Raw genomic sequence first — 19,383 nt, 5'->3', positions numbered from 1 at the left:
AAATTGAAATCGCAGCATGTAAAGTTTTCTCTGTTTTTCCCTTGGAATTTGTTCATTTGGATTTTTGCATTTTGAGACATTTGAGATGTCTACGTGATTTCATGGAGGGGAGGCGGTTTCTGTCAGCCAATATGATGGAAAGTTAACCCCAAAGATGATTCTGCCATTATTAACAAAGGGATGAGGATTGTTTTGAAAATATCCATAAGATAGGGTTGAATTCCTCTCTGGCCCATCAGTCAGGGACCAATTGGCAGTAAAATGGAAATTTTGATTAGTGAGGTTTCCACGAAGTACTGTGGGCCATGCAGTTTTCAGAAATTCAACTTACCACTTTACGGGCTTATTCAATATCACTGAGAAGTTTAAACCTTTTTCCCTTTTGAGAAGTTAATGAAACTTTGACTCCATTCCACGCCTTTTTTTCATGTTTCACCTAACCTAGTAAAAATGTGGGGCTCATCAGGTTTCTCACTCGTAAGAATTTTCACGTAGTACATCCAAACACACTCTCACTAATTAACCACTTAAGCCAAATGATCCAAAAGCTCACCATCAATTGGCTTAATGGGGTTTTGCTGTAACTATTGCCAGCACATTTGTCGCTTTGGACATTTCCTATAAATCGTATTGCCACCTAATATTATTATTATTATTTTTTTTTATGACGAAGGAAAACCCTCACATTGCCACCTAATATCATCAGAAGGTAGGGTTCATGAGTGATTTGGCTGTAAAATTTGGTGGATGTTGTGAGATGCAATGCACCAGTGAACACATAAATTTGAATGCGTTCACTACAGACAGACAGGAATCTTGGCATCGGAATTCTGTTTACAAGAGAAAATCCAGCGATAAATGGAAAAATCGTTTTTAAAATCAATAGCAAATATTATCTTATTTTTAAAATAAAAATAAAATATCACAAAAATGAAACATTGCTAAGATCACAATAAAATCGGGATACAATGCTTGGAATTCAATTCACAATGGCCGCCATTCATGAGTTATGTTTGTCTTGATACAAGTGCGCCCCTAAATACACAAGGCGCCTCCTATAGAGAATTGACAAGATCTCAAAAAAAAAAAAATATAGAGATGCTTGACAAGAAAGAACTAAGAAGCATCAAATTTATGGAAAATAGATACCTGATTAAGTGTGTCCTTGTTTGAAAAGGAGCGAGAAGAAAAAGTGGCTGCTGTAATTTTGAGATTTTGTTGTCACCGATCATTTGGTCGCTGACCACCATGTTTTGTATTTTAGAGGCATCAATCAGCAGCCTTTGTAGTGAAATTTAGGGTCAAGTAACACAGTTTTTTGTCCAACGAACGGCATACGTGTCCACGTTTGGAACCAGCACTTGTGCGGCTTAATTTTCAAAAGTCGTCAAACTTGGCGACGAAGTCTTTCGAGAATAAAATCGACAAAGCGGAGCAAGGGCAATTGGGTAATTCATCGCTAGAGCTTTGCAAGTTTCCAGCGAAGCGCGTCGGATTCGAGAAGCGAGTGAGGAAGAAGGAAGAAAGAAGGGAAGGGAAGGGAAGGGAAGGGAAGCCATGACTCGGCGTCGACTCGATCTCTTCTCTGCGGGATCGGTGCTGAATCTGTCATCTCGATCATTCCTCTCTAACTTCTTCGTCTTCCTGGTCGTCTCCCTCTTCTTCTTCTCCTTCAGGGTCGCCCTCGAGCACGGCACCCTCCTCCTCTCCTCCTTCCTCGAGCAGCAGACCTCCTTCCATTCCCTCTTCCCTTCCAATTCCGACTCCGCCCACCCTTATTCCGGAGAACTTCCGGAGAGGAGGCCCGGGGCCGCCCGTCGCTCCTTCGTCATCTTCACGAGGGGCGGAACTCTAGACGACGATTTCTTCGCCGACGAGCTTTTTGACGAGAGCAACGGGGCGTCCGTCTTGGGCTTCCTGGTGGAAGATGGTTCGGCGAACGTCAGTCGTTTCCTCAACCGGCCGTTGCTGCTGGGGAAGACGAAATTAGGGTTTCCTGAAGATGCCGGCGAGGGGTTAATGGATCGGACTGCCTTGGAAGACGATGTTGTGGGGGTCGTGGATTCCGGTTCGGTTATGGTGATCGGGAACTTGTTTAACGGGGAAGATGATGGAAGCAACGGGTCGAGATCGGCGTTTTCGGAGAGGAGCCGGCCGGGTAGTATCAGGTTCTACGACCAGCAGGGGCTGCTCTTGGACCAGGCAGACGCAGCCGTCGTGATTTTCCTCATTGTTGGTATGTCTGCGGCTTTCGGATGGTTGCTTTTAGGGTATCTGTTTCTGCACTCGTGTTCTTATGGGGTGGTCTTCTTCACCGTTGTTAGCGATCATTTGGACAAACATAATTCCATCGTGACATCGTTTAGAGTCGGTTGCCGATCGGGAATTCATAGGCTCACTGTGTTCATACTTCTCCGATGGGCGTTCCGTGAGGTTCTCACGCAGTTTCTCTCTCTGTTTTTCTTCTCCAGCGTGAGCAACGAGTACACGTTGGTTAGACTGGTCATGATATTGAAGTTGATGCCATTTTCTGTTGCAATTCCCTTGACGAAAGAAATGTCCAAGGGTGGCGATCTTTCGTTGAGAATTTGGGGGTTTCTCTTTGTTTGGTTCCTGATCGAGGCACTCATTTCTTTTGCACAAAATTTGGATTGTTGGGTTGCACTTACGGAAGCGAGGACCAGCGTTTTGAATGCTGTTATAAAGGGTTGTCGCTTGACCTCTGTAATGTGGAGCAGAGCGATATGCATAAAGATGTTGGAATTAGTAATTTGTGGGCTTGGTGCGAGATTGGTACTTGCAAGATTCGGTGGCGATCTTTTTGCGATGTTCTTGCAATCGGTGGCACAGACCTATTTTCTTGTGGTTTGGTTGGTTTTCTACTTCGTAGCAAGGTCTAAAGCTGGTTCTGCGATTGACGGTCAGCAGTGGGGATATAGGGAATTGGAAGATTGTCTTGAAGTCCTTCATTGAACCAGTGACATTCTTTGTGGATGAATCATGGATCGTCGCAATAAGTAGTTGTTTGGACCAGAGGGAAAAGGTGGACACAATTAGTGATGCTTTGCAACTCTGGATGCATTTAAGACGACAAAGAGGTAACTATTTCCACATGGAAGTGTCAGTACATTGAAGAGGTTTTCTAAATCTTCTGGATGCGTCCAGGTCATGATAAGTATTGTTGTTTGCAGCTCTTTGTACATATGTGAAGTTTTCGTGTTGAATTATTAGAGCACGATGTTGTATTGTATTGCTACTCTAATGTCAGAAACGTTGCATGCTGAGGTGTTTTTAGGTTTTACATGTCAGTCATGTAAATCTTCGTTCCGTAGAAGTGTTGGATCGATCTCAAGTTTTTGTCAATAATTTAGCATTTGTAGTGTATGAACAAGGAAAAGAGAGATTTTTTGTTGAATAACCATGACTAATTTTCACTTTTTTAATGCATGTGACAATTTTTTTTTGTTTTCATTCCATTAATCTTTTTTGGAAGGAGAAGAGCAAAGGGATACTAATTTGGTTGTAATGAGACCAATTACAGTGTGTTTGAGTTGTGAAATTGGCATCCTCTGGCAGAAGCATTACCCATTTTTAATTGTATAACTAGGGGTATAATCCATTTAACATTATTTATTATTTCTAATGGTGCCATGTATGTATCTATAGCTGATGCAACACGGGTATACTAGACTAAATTCAATTTAGTCATGCCTTTGGTTGAAGATTTACTTGGTGATTTGTATTGCTTCATCATGATGAATTTTCTACAAGGTTTCCATTTTTACAGTAGATTCTAGTCAGGCTTGGGTAGCACCAGGGGTGGACAACCAAGGGCCTGATTGATCTAGGGAAAAACAATCTTGAGAAGACTTGGCCTGGATATTTGTGGCCAAGTATAGAAAAACTTGTCCGAGTCATATGTAATGTTGAGCTGGGCCCTGAGGACTTCTTTGCCTGACCTGAGTCTGAGCTCGTTTTCATGCTGGTTGGGCATGGGCTTGGGTCTAAATTTTGGTCCCAAGCCCAATAACTTCTTGGTTAGATGCATGGAAGCTGATTGGGTTTCCTGCATGATGTCCATCGCTGTTTCCATGACTTTGTAAAGGCTTTGCTCTTTTAGTTCTCTTGTAATTTGCTTTCCTTCTATTTATTTTTTTGAGCTATTCTTTTCCCATTGCTACATTATGTTTCTGTTAGTAATTTACAAAGTTGCAGGTGTCTTTGTAATCCTTATCATGCCTTTTTACATCTAAGTGAGGGCTTGCTATATGAGTTTGATTTTCCTATTTGTTACTATTTAAAGCTGTCTCCTCACAATCTCTCATCCACTTAATATTCCCTCCAATTATGCTCCCCCCCCCTTTCTTTTTCTCCCCCTTGATATTGACTTGTATCATTTTGCTCCTTTATGTTGGTGGTGTTTTAAATTTGTTTACGACATGCCCATACCATTTGACTATATTTGAATTTCATCATCTATGGCATTGCCATCAACCTGCCTCTAATGCACTTCTTTCAGATTTCATAGTCCTAACTTCAGGCATCCAATCAAAGTATGCATTTTAGTAATGCACTTTCCTATCCTCTTGCTTCTTTGTCTCCTAACGCACTGCACCGTCACTTACACTACACATATCTTGCTTCACAGTCTTACAGAAATGCAAAATAGGGACATTTATCAAGAAGGTAGCCCCTTATCACATCATGTTTCATTTGTTTGTCTATTTTTCATCCATCTAATGCCATCCCTGCTATTGATGTGCTAATCAAAGCTCTTTGTGGTAGAAAGGCCATACTATTGAGACTTATTGCATTCCACTCTAATATCTTCAGTCTGAACCATAACTTTCTCAGTGCCTTCTTATTAAACGTGCATTTCACTGGAGTTTTTGTTATACACTCCATTTTCTTCCATGCTCTCAATTTCTTGTTTGCATCTTCTCTAGGTTAGCTAGTAAGTACCATATTATCTGTGCATTTCGCTGGAGTTTTTGTTTTACACTCCATTTTCTTCCATGCTCTCAATTTCTTGTTTGCATCTTCTCTAGGTTAGCTAGTAAGTGTCATATTATCTGAAATGATGTGAAACAGGTGATCTCATCTTGTACAGATAATATAATTTTTTATATAATTATTACATGAAGTATGGGATGGTATCAAATAACTTGTGTCCCTCTGCTGAAAGATGCTTACTGCTCCATACAATTCCAACATTAGTTTTAATTGCAGTATACACGTGTACATGATCCCAAATTACCATATAGGGTTCGGCACTAGATCACACGGACACTCCATTTTTCCCTCCGTAGCGTTGACACCTGGACAAACCATTTTACACTCTGGACATGCAAGTTTGTATTCAATTTATAATTTCTAATTATATTTTCAGTTTATAAGTTATAACTTTATATTTTCAATATATAATATATATTTTATATATATATATATATATATATATATATATATATATATATATATATATATATATATATATATATATATATATAGCCGTGTCCCTTTACTCACATTTTTTGGAATTGCCGTACCCGCACCTATACCCAGGTGACATAGTTTCAAAAGAAATACCCTTTTCTTTATTAACTAGGTGTCTCACTTTCAAATTGAGCAAAATATCCTGTAGACATTAAGGGCGTGCTTGATTGTGGGGCTAAAGTTATCACTGGAGATAACTTTATCCAAGGGGAAAAGTCCTTGGGAAGAAAAACCTCCCGCCAACTCAAAAAGAGAGGAGGTCTTTCTTCCCTGTTTGATAGCGTGTGTCCACACAAAAACCGAAAGTCATCAAATGCCCTCAAAGAAGTGTTGTTAGCTGGGTGACCTTGATGGGGAGGTGACTAGGGATTTATGTGTTGATGCTAGGACTGTAGGGTGGCTTCTCCTAGGATCGTTGGGTGCTCATCTTAAAAATTCAAACTGTCTCTGGTGATGCTTGCATGAATATTTCTGGGGGTGATTCCCATCTTTGCTGTATGGAGATTGGTATTTGATGCACAGGGTTGTTTCATTAATTAAATGCTGGAGGCAAAAAACATGATGTTAAATGGAGCAAACTCATTTCTTCCCTAGGAAAATGGTGTTGATCTTTCTCCATGAAAACACCTAATGTGATATCAATTCTATTATGAGTCAAGAGTTGGTGTCTTTCTAGGTCGTCTCGCGGTGTATGTAGAAATTCTGAAATCTCTTTAATAGTGATGACCTGAATGTTGGGAGGAACCATTCTTTAGAGTTAATATAAATTATTCCATTGGTCTCATACCCAGGGACAGACTAATCATTCTTGTTCTGAGTTTGAAATTTGACGAGTACTTTGCAGTTAAGTTTCATGTGTAGGTTAACAGATGGTGTCCTTATACTTGCTACTCTAGTGCTTCATAGAATCTAAGAGACATGATATCTTTTCTGACTGATAGCATGCTATTTCTCGCTTTGTGAGTCTTATGATGCTGGTTGGTTATGAAATCTAAGTACACAAGTTCTGTACAGTTTAGGTGTCTAAAGTGATGGAATTTAGGGAGTTGGCATTAGAGGGCCTCACATTAGTTAACAATGAACATGTTGAGAAAGACTGGTAACTGTAAGTCTGTAACCTCACAGTAGTGTCTAAAGTGATGGAATTTGGGGAGTTGGCATTAGAGGGTCTCACATTGTTAACAATGGACATGGAGAGGAAGACTGGTAACTGTAACCTCACAGTAGTTAACAATGAACATGGAGAGGAAAGATTGGCGTATTCTAGACTCTATCTTGAGATGCTCTGGCTGCTTTCAGTCACTGGAGTCTCAACTGTCAAGCCTTCTCATGGTTTCATTGGTTTGTCTCATCACTCGTTTACTCTATAACCACACACTATGTATCACACAAACGATTACATATACTTTTGGACTCAGTGGAGTAGACCATATAGGCTTGTAAACCAGAATTTGGGCCACAAATGCAAGAATATTCTTGTTGAATTCAAGGCCAGAGAGACTATAAACACGGTCACACTCCCCACACCCAAACCTCTACTCCCCACACTTCACATATTCTAACGTGTACACACAGAAAGCATACGTACTTGATTGTCATTTCTTCCACGCAGTACTGCAGAGTGCAGACTGCTCCTAGACTTTATCTCTAAGTTCACTTCCTTTTAATAACATACCTCCTTGATTAAGGATCGGTGCAGAGTCCCTTCTCCAATAACTCCTGTTTTTGTCTACCTAAATCCTATTTACTTGCCAGTTCAAATAGCCCCAATATATCTTCATCGTGGAACTTCCATGATCCCATCTACGTTTCCAAAACTCATTTGGATACCCTTGCATAAAAAGTTATGGAGATTTGTTAGAGTTATTTTTTTCCCATATGTTTCCAATGCCATGGATGCTTGAACTGATGATGTGAGCACTCGCATTATTATTATTTTTTATTACAACTAAGTATGCATCGTGAATTCTGTCAAGATCATGTCTCACCTGCTATCTTAAAAGCCAATAGGTCTTTGTCTAAATTAGGTCGAACAAAAACAAAGAGAAAAACAATCCTCTCTTCCCCACATCCCAACCCCTCCCCCCATATATACCTACTATTCCGAACCGATGACAACCATAGTCCATTATTTTATATTATATGCTTTTGAAGAATTTATTTTATAATAAAGGAAGGCGGGCCCATTATTACACTCGGGCACACACACACATACGCTGAGAGCCAAGCTACAAATGTGACATTCAAACAAACTGCCTTGAATTATGCTTATCGAGCCTATTCTACCAAGCCGAATGGGCTCACTGAGGGTGGGTTTGCATGCTGCAGAAACCTGGTGGTTTTCTCTAAGATGCTCGGGAACCCATGCATTTCTGCTAGCCCCACTATGGCAATGCAAACAAGGGCTTCCCTTTCCTCGCCAAAAGGGAGCCCTGTTTTCAATGGGGACCATCTCCTTTTGGTGGAATCCTTTCCTCTGTGTGTGTGTGGGGGGAAGGGGGGTTGTCCGACTCCAAATCAGTTGAGTTGCCATAGAGCTCTTCTTGAGGACGCAAACACAGCCTAAAGTCGAACAATGCCAAGCCACGAGGTATAAAAGCCTCCGAAACAGTGGAACTTTAGCCAACACGGAAAATGGACTTGCCTCTCATGCATTCCCAATGGTATAATTAGTTATGTAAATTTAATTCTTATGAAATCATTAAAATAATTAATAAGTTATCTAAAAAATAAACTAATGAATCCACCAAGCATTATAGCTTCATAAAATTTAGTGTTATTTCTAAAATCGAAAGCAGAATTTCAATGAGATTTAAGCACCCAACCAACTCCACTTAATTCTTTGTTTGGGAGCGGGTGTTGGAACGGAGATAAGAGAGGTGATGAGAGGAGAGGAAAATGGGTGGTTTTTCATTCATATCTTTTACAGGATGCAGTTGAAATGAGGATATTGAAGCCCATCTCCACTCTCATTCTCACTCCCATCTCAAATCCAGGCTACTAAACAACAGAAGGTAAGGGATGCAGTGAATCCCATCTCCATCTCAAATGCATCTCACCGGGGCGAGGCTATTGATACACTCATTTGCATGTCAACAGGTGCCCAAACATCCAGATACACTCATTACAATAGTTGGACACTAAACATTCTAAAACGCTGCGCAATAAGCATAAGCTCAACATCTAAGAATGAAGAAAGCGAACACTTCACCTCAGTTTTTCCAACCAAGTGATAATTCGATATGTATGTGTATTCAAACGAACAAAAGTAAAAGAGAGATCATAAGAGAACCCATGCAGCAAATACTTGAACGAAGCAAGTAATTTTCAACATTTTGCCATGACTACTTTGAAATCAATAAGCATATATATCGTCACCCATTCGTGAGGCTTACCCATGGAAGGTGCTAAAAACATGGCCATTTGATGCCTTTAAAACACACAACGTTGCGTTATTAACTTGTTACGAATTCAAGCTAAACACCGACTTTTGCAACAAATAACACCAGACACGGACATTCTCATCCACACAAGGCAAAGCCATCCAAGATTAGGACATATTGCAAGGCTCTCCAACTCAAGACCCCTGAGCCAAGATGAAGCAACCCTACCATCCAATTATTGCATTTTATGCCCACCACCCTGAGCTCGAAACATGATCAAGTCTCACGGACACTTTCCAGAAAATGCTAGAGTTCAGGAAACCGAAGGGGTTAAGTTTTCCCTTGACGATCCTAACCCCAATGACGGCTTTTAGAATTTGTTTGTCTCACCCAAAAACCTGCTAATCACCCATTGCTTCATGACGCTACTTGGGCCATCTAGCAACTCTTTCCGTGCAGGTTGGTCGTGTAATGTTTAACTTGATGCCAAGAATAAAAGGATAGTAAACAGAAAACTTTGAAGCTCACTTTGGGAGCTAGTTGTTGGAGTAAGAGTTACGGAAAGAATCCCATTCTTGCATTGAGTTTGCACTTCTAGCAGTGCCGCAGTGGGGCTTGCAAAAACTGATACTTTCGGTGGAAAGATACACCACTTTCCACAGAATGCTAACTCACAGCTTGGTGATATTCTCATTTTCCACACGACCTTTCTTAATTTATCTTTTGCCAAAATATATGGAGAAAGAGGAATTAAGCAAACAACAGAACAAAGTATCATAAAGACACGTATCCAAGTCTGATGTTTTTTTGTGTAAAAGGAGTTATTTAAGTCGAGCCCACCCGCCTAAAGCAGAAACACCTAGACAATGCAAACACCAAGCAAATATTTTCAACATTTTTTTTTCTTTTTGCCTTCTTTAACGGTATGGATCTCAACAAAATCATGTCTATAGCTAGTAACTGAGCAGAGAAGTTCCTCAGATGGTCGCCTCCCAATATCATTCTGATCATACCTGGCAATCAGTTTTAAATACTAACTTGCCATAGTAGATGTTAATTTGCTCGGTCTCGAATCACTTCAAGATCCATCTCAGTGGCGTCTGTCGCCTGGAGCTCATAGTGAATACCGTCCAGCTCCCTGCGGAACCTATCCTTGGAAGTTGCATAGAGCATCTTGGCTCGAATACGCGATTCTGAAGGAGACCTAACAAAAATCAGCAAACATAAACAAAGGGTATAGTCACTTAAATAGTTGTGAATGCCATATTAGCAGAGCAATGCAGTATTTCCTTTTTCCTTTCCCTAATTTCAAATCAACAAGTTAGTTGTTATGTGGAAGACGAGCACAGAATATCTGGAAAGGGGGGGACATAGAGGCATCTAACAACTACCGACATAATTTCTTCCAAACTTCAGACAGACGCAGCTAAACTTTATAAACACCAGCAGTGACATCATACAATTGAAAAAAAATCCAAATCTAGAAAATTCCTGAGAGAGAGAGAAGGGAAATAAGAGATTTTGGTTGTTGTCAACATGAATGATTCACCTGAAGTAATGAAGCTGTGGGTGGAGATGAAATCACAAACAAAAAGTGATCTTGCACCACCTTGTGGCACCGTTTCCCCTTTTTTCAATTAACGGAGTATCCACAACGTGGAGTTCCACTTTGCCCAAAAGTTCTAGCCTTCCTTGACAAGGGCTGTAAACATCAATGCCCAGCTTCCATGGTTGCTAACAGGTGACATGATGGACAACACTAAAAAGAGAAGTTCCCCTTCAACGATAAAGGTCAATCCAAGCAGAGATTTTCGTTCCAAAGCATTAGAATCCTGCTGGATGTGCCTGATGCCGGTTTGATTGGCCCCCCATGTTTACAGATCAATCAGTTGCATTAGAAGGGATCAAATTGCTTTTCCTCTCAAGGTCTGCGATGAATACTGCCCATCCATTTAGGCCTCCATAGTTTCTATGGTAAAAAATTGCAATCCTCATTCAATGTTCCCTCATAAGCATGTTCTTGACTTATTTCAGAGCAAAAAGGAATCTTGCATTTTACATCTTACAATCACGCGGACACAAAGAAGTTTTTTTTTTTTTTGAAGAATAGGACACAAGGACATGGAAATTTATAAAATTTTTAATCAATTTAAAAATAATTTTTGATATTTTAATAAAAATAGGTTTTTTATTGAAATAATACTTAAAATCTTAAAATATTAGTCGGACATGTCAATGTTCATGTCCACCCGTCCAAGCATGTCCGCTCGTGTCATGGGGACCCCCCCCAGATAGCGTCCTTGTGACATAGCTTTACAATCTACCGGAAAAGAGGGCCTCAATACCAGTAGTTTTTGTGCTTGAAACCAAGGCCACAAAATCTAGGTATCAGGATTTTCTAGACAATGAAAAATCTCAAGATAAATTGAAAATTGTTTTTTTAGAAAATATCAGCATATATAAAATTAAAAAGGAAATATACAAATATAAAATTTAAAATTGAAAATGGTATCAATAATTACAATAAAACCATGACACCTTAAAAATAAGCAATATAATGAAAGTATCATTATTTTATCATTTTCCAAATATATCATTATCAGAATGAATATCATGACATTAGTAAAATATTATAGATTTGTGTGACTATGCTTGAAATTAAATTTACTAGAATTAACAAGCTTGGAATGTGAGCTAAATACACCATACAATATGTGAGATAAACAAACCCTAAACGACATGCTCGTGGTACTCCAAACAGATGCAATCATAGTAGCACTTTTCATGCAACCAAATTGTAGTAGATACAAATACACCATACAAGAAGTGAAATAAACAAACTCTAACCGACATGTATGTCGTAGTCCAACAGATGTCAATCCTTGTCCAGAGCCACAACTTGCACAATAAAAGTACTTGTGTCCTCAAAATTGGATTCTACCTTCCCATCCATAGTATCTAAAAGGATATATCCCATGTCACCTTGTTAAATTTAGGAAAGCAAGTATTCATACTTTACAAAGATAAACCTCCTCCTCCTCCCCTCTTTCTCTAGGATGAAAATGTCGGCCTAATTTAGAAATGACCTAAACATCATCAACACCATTGTTTTCTATAGCAACCTATTAAAGGGACCTTTTAAATCCAACTATAACTAAGATCCAGTAAAATTTGCTTTCACACTTGAACATGATATATATATAGACAGGGAGAGAGGACCGTCCAAGCAAAGGAAGGTCCAAACCATCAAAAATCAATTCTAGATATGTTTTTTGCAAATCTGAGGGTGCGGATGTGATCTACATGGTCCAAAACCTAAGAACCAGCACTTGGATCAAGTTTTTTGACATGTAAATAGGACCTTCTAATGTGCTAAAAATCAACAGTTTGAATTTTTTTAAATTTTTTGGACTATAAAAATCCAATTTATGCAACAAAAAAACCTTGATCCAAGTGCTGGTTCTTAGGTTTTTGACCATGTAGATCACATCCGCATGATCCAAGTGCTGGTTCTTAGGTTTTTGACCATGTAGATCACATCCGCACCCTCAGATTTGCAAAAAACATATCTAGAATTGATTTTCCCGCCTAGACCTGCGCTTTGAAGTGCCGCTAAAGGTCCATTTTGGTGCAAACTTGTGCTGAGTGTAGCGATTTCGATTTGGTCATTCTCGAAAGTGGTCATGCAACTACCACTTTTCCTATATATATACACACACACTCTACTCCTTCTCCCATTTATCAGATATTGGATCAATTTTTATCCAACAGCTTGAAATATGGTCTCGATTATGCAAGGGAGAAAGAGCTGTCATAATTTTAGGTTTGTTTTTACCTTTCTTTTACTAAAAAAAATAAGTGAAATTGCTGTGGTACCTATAAAATTTATATGAAGAATCACACCATTATTGTATTTCTTATAATTCAGGATGCTAGTCTTTAAGTTTACCAATAATTCGGAAATTTAGGAATAGAACTTCGGAAGCTATAAAGAAGTCATCGCTGAGATTTCCATACGAATTTTCTCAAAAATTGATCTTTCAAACATTCTAATGGTAAAGATTCCAGAGAACAAAGATGCCATAGTTTCTCAGTGGATGATGGTAGCTCTGCCCTTATGAATTTTCTCAAATTTTGATCTTTCAAGCATTCTAATGTAGATATTCCAGACAAGAAGAAAGATGTTTCTACGCGGATAATGGTGTTCCATGCACCTGAGCACTGTCATGCATATATGTACCTGAATTTTCATCGCACTGTATCTGAGTATCCCCTCTACAGGGCATATCTAATTAACAAAGAACATGTATACACAAACCGAACCACTGCATACATTTGGGTGGATTAAGTGTTGGCCGTGAGCGAAATTTAGCTCTAGGTATATGATTCCCCTTCATGAAGGAATTTCTTTCATTTTTTTTTTGGATATTACAATGGAAAAAACACCCCCCCCCCCCAAAAAAAAAAAATTTATTGTGATAAAATCATGATATTTTAGATTCTAGTGATATTTTCATAATATCGGCAATATCTGTGACTATATATATGGAAATGGAAACCTACAAAAATGGGCAGATGCTAAATGAAACATGTCATTAGATTTCCAGTGTTTTTTTTTTAAAGTCTAACCGTACAGATGTGATCTATATGCTTGTTTTATAGGAATCACTTCTTGGAGCATTTTACTCCAATGCATGGATAGGTTTTCATAAGGTTTCAAAAATCAACGGCCTACAATTTTTATAATTTTTTGAGGCTCCAAATACCATTTTTTCCATCCAAAATACATGATCCAAGTGTTGATTTCTAGTAAATCAATCATGCTGAACACATCTATCGGGTTGGAATTTAAAAAAAATACCAGAAATCCATTAGCATGTTTCATTTAGCACCGTGCACATCTTGTAGGTTTCCATTTCCCTACACACACACACACACACACACTATATATATATATATATATATCCAGAGAATCAAAGATTCAGTAGAATCTAAAAATATAATAATATTCACATATACAAATGAAAAAAGCCTATATATACATATATATATTATAATATAAAAAGAAAGGAATATGTCCGTCCCTGCCTAGGCATGGACCAGTTGCCACCTCATTGGCCTAGGCGGGGACTTAGTTGGCATTTTTGGGCCCTTTTAGGTCTAGGAGCTGAAATGCCCTGGACTAGGCATTGCGCCTGTGCCTAGGGCGACTAGGCGCCAACTTTTACTACATAGTGGACACTGCACTTTCTTCTATACAAGCCAGAGGTAAATTTTGTCTGATTTAATTGGTCACTTTCCCATGGAAAATGTCCCATCTAAAGAGGCTTAACTTTTTTCCCAGAAAACATTGAACTTAGATAAACATACTGGTAAGTAAACAGACTGGTAACGAAAAGGCATGTCCTAAAGCTTCTGCTAATAAGTCAACCTTTAGATACTATTCAAACTTCATCATCTCACCTTTCATAGCATCAAAATGACTAAAAGTCGTGAAATCAATGTGAAAATAAGCACAATCCTTTAATGAAGGGAATATTTTATACCACTGCCTCCTGTATACCACAGTGTTGGTGTAAGCATGCCCACAAGTAAATGAATTGGTTCTCACCAAGTCAAAATCAAATCTGAAGCCTGTATGATTCTTAGGGTGCTTAAGTTTAAATAAAACATGATAAATATAAATTTCAGCCTCTAACCCCTCTAACATCAAAATGACCAATATCATTGAAATTTTATGTAAACATGGACAACATTCTGTATAAACCATCTATGCACATCCACAGTCAATCAGGCTCAGAAATGCACCAATTAAACTAACAGAATAGTAACTCAACATAATCAGCTATATTATTTTAATTACTATCATATGAGCTTTATATAATGAAATCTATTTTATGTTTTGTCTTCGACCTTTCTATCAACTGATAAATATCTATTTCCATATCAACATATGGCATGTATCAACTACTTGAATTGATCATGCAGCAAATAGCAGTGCAGGTGCATTTGCTTATCCCAGCTTGGGGTTTACTCCCTACTGAAAATGCCATTCCAATACCAATGCTTAATATCCATATGTCGTATTTTAATAGCAGTTAAGTCCACTAAACCATTTCCATGTAGTCCAGAATGTCTGTAATCTGGTCAAGATATTCATGTCGAGCAGCCCTTATCTACAGGTTGCACCATATTACACACTATAAATTATCCATATGCATCTCTCTCTCTCTCTCTTTCTCTCTCTCTACCATGATCAACAAAGGAAAAGTGACAGTTCAAGTACACAGCTGGCGGCAGACGAAGATTCGGGATGTTGGCAAGCCACTTGGTGGTGCGATATGTAGTGGTAATAGTATGCCACACCAAAACAAAAAAATCTCTGAAATATTCCATAAAAGGACCCTTTAAGAGCAGCTCTTACAAGTTTCAAATGTGTCGTCTCTCCTAATGTACCAATGTTGATTTCCTTCCGTTCTCTTTTGGATGGTTCATGCATTGCTGCCTAAATAAGATATGCATGGGAAGAAAGTGACACTAAAAAATAAGATAATATTTTAAATTTAAACTAATAAACCATCTCATTTAGTTTATCATATGTTTATGATTCTATAACAATTAAGATAACATTTTTATAAGGAGGTTTTTCAATGTAGAAAACAAAAAATTGTGTATGCTATCAATTAAAAATCTATTAAAATGATTTGTGTTAGACATTTTAGGAAAGCATATCGTTTTGGTATGGCCTGCCCTACTACTATCCAAATAACATAGCGTCGAAGCCTTGCATGGCCATGGCCAATTGTATCAACTGGATTCAAATTATTGGAGCTATAGCAGATCTCTCTTCCGCATCCTTAAAATACCATTTTCTAATATGATAAAGTCTGCATAGCATAAACCAAAACCAATTTAAACCCCATATTAATAAACACTTTATACCTAACTTTATGAAATTACCTATTCAAAACCTTTTCTGATATTTTTAATCAAAACTACTCATCCCCAAATTTATGAAGTTTCCTAATTAAGTAAAACACTCTTAACTCCGTTGAGTCAAAGCTGATTGGGACCCTAATGATTTGTACTGAAAGTCTGAAACTAAACAAAAAACTTAAACTGTTATATCTCTAAATGATTTATGCCTGTGCCAATTCTAACCCAAACTATAGTAAATCCCACCAATCTTCATCCATACTAAACCCAATCTCGTCTGTTGAAGGATTGACCTGATATCTACATGGCCCATTATACCTGAACCAATGACCATAAAGATCTTAAATAAATAGTATAACCAGACGTAAACCTCATTTATATCACTTCAGGTTTAGGTTCAAACCCAATTAAAAGCATATCTCTTGAAACATGACCAGAACCAACCCACTTTGACCTCTACACATTGCACTACTAATTCGACACCCTTGCTTTGTAGCTCAAAGTTCATATATGCTTTACACTCTTCCTTTGCAGTTAGATGTTTAAACACTTACTCTGGCAAGCAGAAAAAAGATCATTATCAATGTATCATGGCCAACCAAATATCAAGCTAGAAGAGTGTAGGCACTACAATAATGCACAAAGTGGCTAAGACATTACATAAGATGGTAACTTTCATGAGAACCGCATTTAAAGTGTTTAAATTCTAAAGATTCCATAAATATCACTTACACAGATATACAGATAGCCGAAGAAAGGAAACAACCATATTAAATGCACCATATAAGAAACTAATTATTCAGAACTTGGTCTGTCAAAAAACAAATCCAGAGCTCATAAATAAATAGAAAAATGACCCCACAAATATTGTGTCAGAAACCCCCAGCAGTTGGACTAGTATAGTGATCAGAAACTACCAACCTTTTCCTGAATTTTTGTAGGACGAATGCATGTTTCAATCATGGAAGGCAGTCTATTATTTTTTTAACAAAAATACTTAATTCAAAGCTATGCAATTTATGGAATCACAGAGAGCATCATCAAAATGCTACACAATTAAACTGATGTCCTAAAGCAATAGCCAAGATTCCAGATTCTTCAAGAGGTCCAACGAAGTCTGATTGAGTCCCACCAACACCATGTAAGTGAATGCAAGTTTTTCCAATTAACTACTCTTCCATGACAACAATGGAATATAGAAAGTAAATAGACAAAGAAAGCTAAAAATACACTGACCAAGCAATGAAGAAGATTTTGCTTTTCTGACAGTTCTCTGCAGTCACGAAATCAAAGTCGTACACTGCATATCGACAATCATTCTCAGGAAGTGAGGCCGCAAAATCGGCATAGCTCTCTGCAGGACCACCGGTCTTCTCAACCACAACCTCTTTTTTCTTCTCATCAATCTTGAAGATTATATAGCGATGGACCTTCTTCCTCTTCAGCTCCAGGAAGGTGGTCTTGCAATGATCGGCCACTCCCATCCCAGAAGAAGCACTTGACTAGAGATAAAACCCATGAATTTAAGAAAGTATGTACCAGGCACTCCATCTAAATGCCTTCCAATTAGGGAAGTAATTAAAAAAGAGAAAGAAACACTCAAGTCCCAACCAAATAACAGTGATCTCCATGTATAGATAACCAGCCAAATGTAACAAATAATGATTACCAAAAAGCGGGAAAAATAAAAGATAAAATTTAACAAATACATAGGATGTAGAATATAAACCGGAAATAGAAATTCCTGACTCACAAAACAGAACTGAAGAATTCTAAACAAAGAGAACTCAAATCACACAAAAATATCAACAAAACTTACAGCACGTAAGTCCACGAAATCCTATCACCTTAACCGGATTGATTAGCAAAGAAATGTTAAAACCACTAACAATTTCAGCAAGAATGAGACCGACTTCTAGATCAAAACATTTCTTATTTTTCAATGAACAATACCATCAGGTTTTTATCTGAAAACCAAGCACTCCTACAATAATAATGACAAAAAAACACCGATAAAAAATTTCCTTATAGATATACTCCGGGACAGTAGAAGAAGTAACTTCGAAGAAACAACATGGAACTAAAAACAATACCAAAAAATAATACGTAAAAAAAAAACCCTCCGATAGACCGATTGAGATCAAACAAGGCTAGAGGTGTTAGAATAGGCTCAGATAGTATAAGTTTTTTCAGGAAGTATTAAAAAATCGAGATATCGATCCCGATCAAATTTCGCCGACTTCACCAACCGACTTAACAAGCTAAAAAACAAATAATAATCACAGAAGAACGACTACCAAAACACTAAACCATAGCATGAAAGAATATTCAAATAACCGAAAAAAAATAGAACTCTCAACCGAAACCAAGCAAATTTGCATATCATGAACCCTAACTTTTTCTTTCCTTCCATTTGAAAGAAAACGATGAAACTGAAAATCACTTATCAAACAAACGCAAGATCATTTACTCATCAAATTAACCTAAATAAACAGCGAAAATTACCATCCTGAAAGACATATTGGAGGCCGATCAGCAGAGAGAGAGAGAGAGAGAGAGAGAGAGAGGAATGCAGGAGATGGTCTAAATAATAAAAAGCAAAGAAAATGAGATGAGCGGAGCGGAAGAGAAAAGAGAAAAGTTAATAAATATTCCTCTTTTACGAAAAAAAGATAAAAAAACAAAAGAAAAGTGGAAGATTCTCCTTTTTTTCTTGTTTTTTTTTTTTCTTTTTCGGTGCTGAAAATGGTATGCTTTTTTGCTAAAGAGCGGTTGCGGAATTTCAACGCGAAGCGTTTCGGGGCCCGCATCGGGTCTTGTCCTATGCTGATGGACGGTCAGCATCTCTCCCACTGAGAGTGACGTTTCAAAACTCTTGAAAAGGGAGGGATGGGATGAGATGAGACCTTATCAAAGTGGCGGCAACGGTCGGCCGCAGCAGCTCCCTTTTGATCTCTTCTTTTCCCTTTTCTTCGGAATTATTTTCCATTTAATTTTTGTCTCATGGTTTACGTCATAGGGATTCCCCAATTCTCCCTCGTGTCGTATCTTTTTTTACAAATGAAAAAAAAAAACTTAGAAAATTGACGTGTCCTATCTCCTTCTTGACGTGTTCTTTAACCCGGTCAAGTTCGAGTCTTCAAGGCAAAACTGAATCAGGATCCGACTAACTTAAAATCCCATATTTACACATAATTGGATTTGGATTTTGTTGTTTTGAAACTTAGTTGGGTTCAGATTCGAACTAGGATGCAAAACTCAATGCTGAATCGGATTTAACTGGATTCAGATTCGGGTTACATCCGACCCATTGATATCCCAACGTAAAAACTAATGATACAAGGTGGGTGCTAGTAATAAATTTCCTAGTCCCCAACATGTCACCTCCTTCATTAATTATCCGTTACAAAACTCTAGTATTGTATATAAGCGTGTCACTGACATAAGCTGGTGGGCTGGGCCTCAGAGTTTGGGTTAGGATTAAAATGCAATTGAGATGGTCAGGTTTGAGTCGGTGATGCTCCGGCTGAGGAAGGGAAAAGGATCATTCATGTTATCCTGGCTGTCTAGC

The 19,383-nt window shown here is 38.1% G+C and overlaps 2 protein-coding genes across 2 annotated transcripts; one reads left to right on the top strand and one right to left on the bottom strand.

Annotated features, from left to right (window-relative positions):
- Window positions 1–1,557: 1,557 nt before the first annotated feature.
- Window positions 1,558–2,973, top strand: LOC149813984 (uncharacterized). The gene has a single exon (XM_089991240.1). The coding sequence runs from the start codon at window positions 1,558–1,560 to the stop codon at window positions 2,971–2,973; it is 1,416 nt and encodes a 471-aa protein (XP_089847366.1).
- Window positions 2,974–9,613: 6,640 nt separating this feature from the next.
- On the bottom strand, window positions 9,614–18,456 carry LOC149813983 (actin-depolymerizing factor-like). Its single transcript, XM_089990868.1, has 3 exons — window positions 18,318–18,456; window positions 17,049–17,314; window positions 9,614–10,080 (listed from the first exon to the last, which is right to left on the bottom strand). The coding sequence occupies exons 1-3, from the start codon at window positions 18,330–18,332 to the stop codon at window positions 9,930–9,932; spliced, it is 432 nt and encodes a 143-aa protein (XP_089846994.1). The 5' UTR covers window positions 18,333–18,456; the 3' UTR covers window positions 9,614–9,929.
- Window positions 18,457–19,383: the final 927 nt, after the last annotated feature.

The sequence above is a fragment of the Nuphar pumila genome, chromosome 16 (assembly GCF_984573655.1).
Source record: "Nuphar pumila chromosome 16, dmNupPumi1.hap1.1, whole genome shotgun sequence".
In the NCBI taxonomy this organism is placed as follows: domain Eukaryota; kingdom Viridiplantae; phylum Streptophyta; class Magnoliopsida; order Nymphaeales; family Nymphaeaceae; genus Nuphar; species Nuphar pumila.
This window is presented reverse-complemented; position numbering and strand designations above follow the sequence as displayed.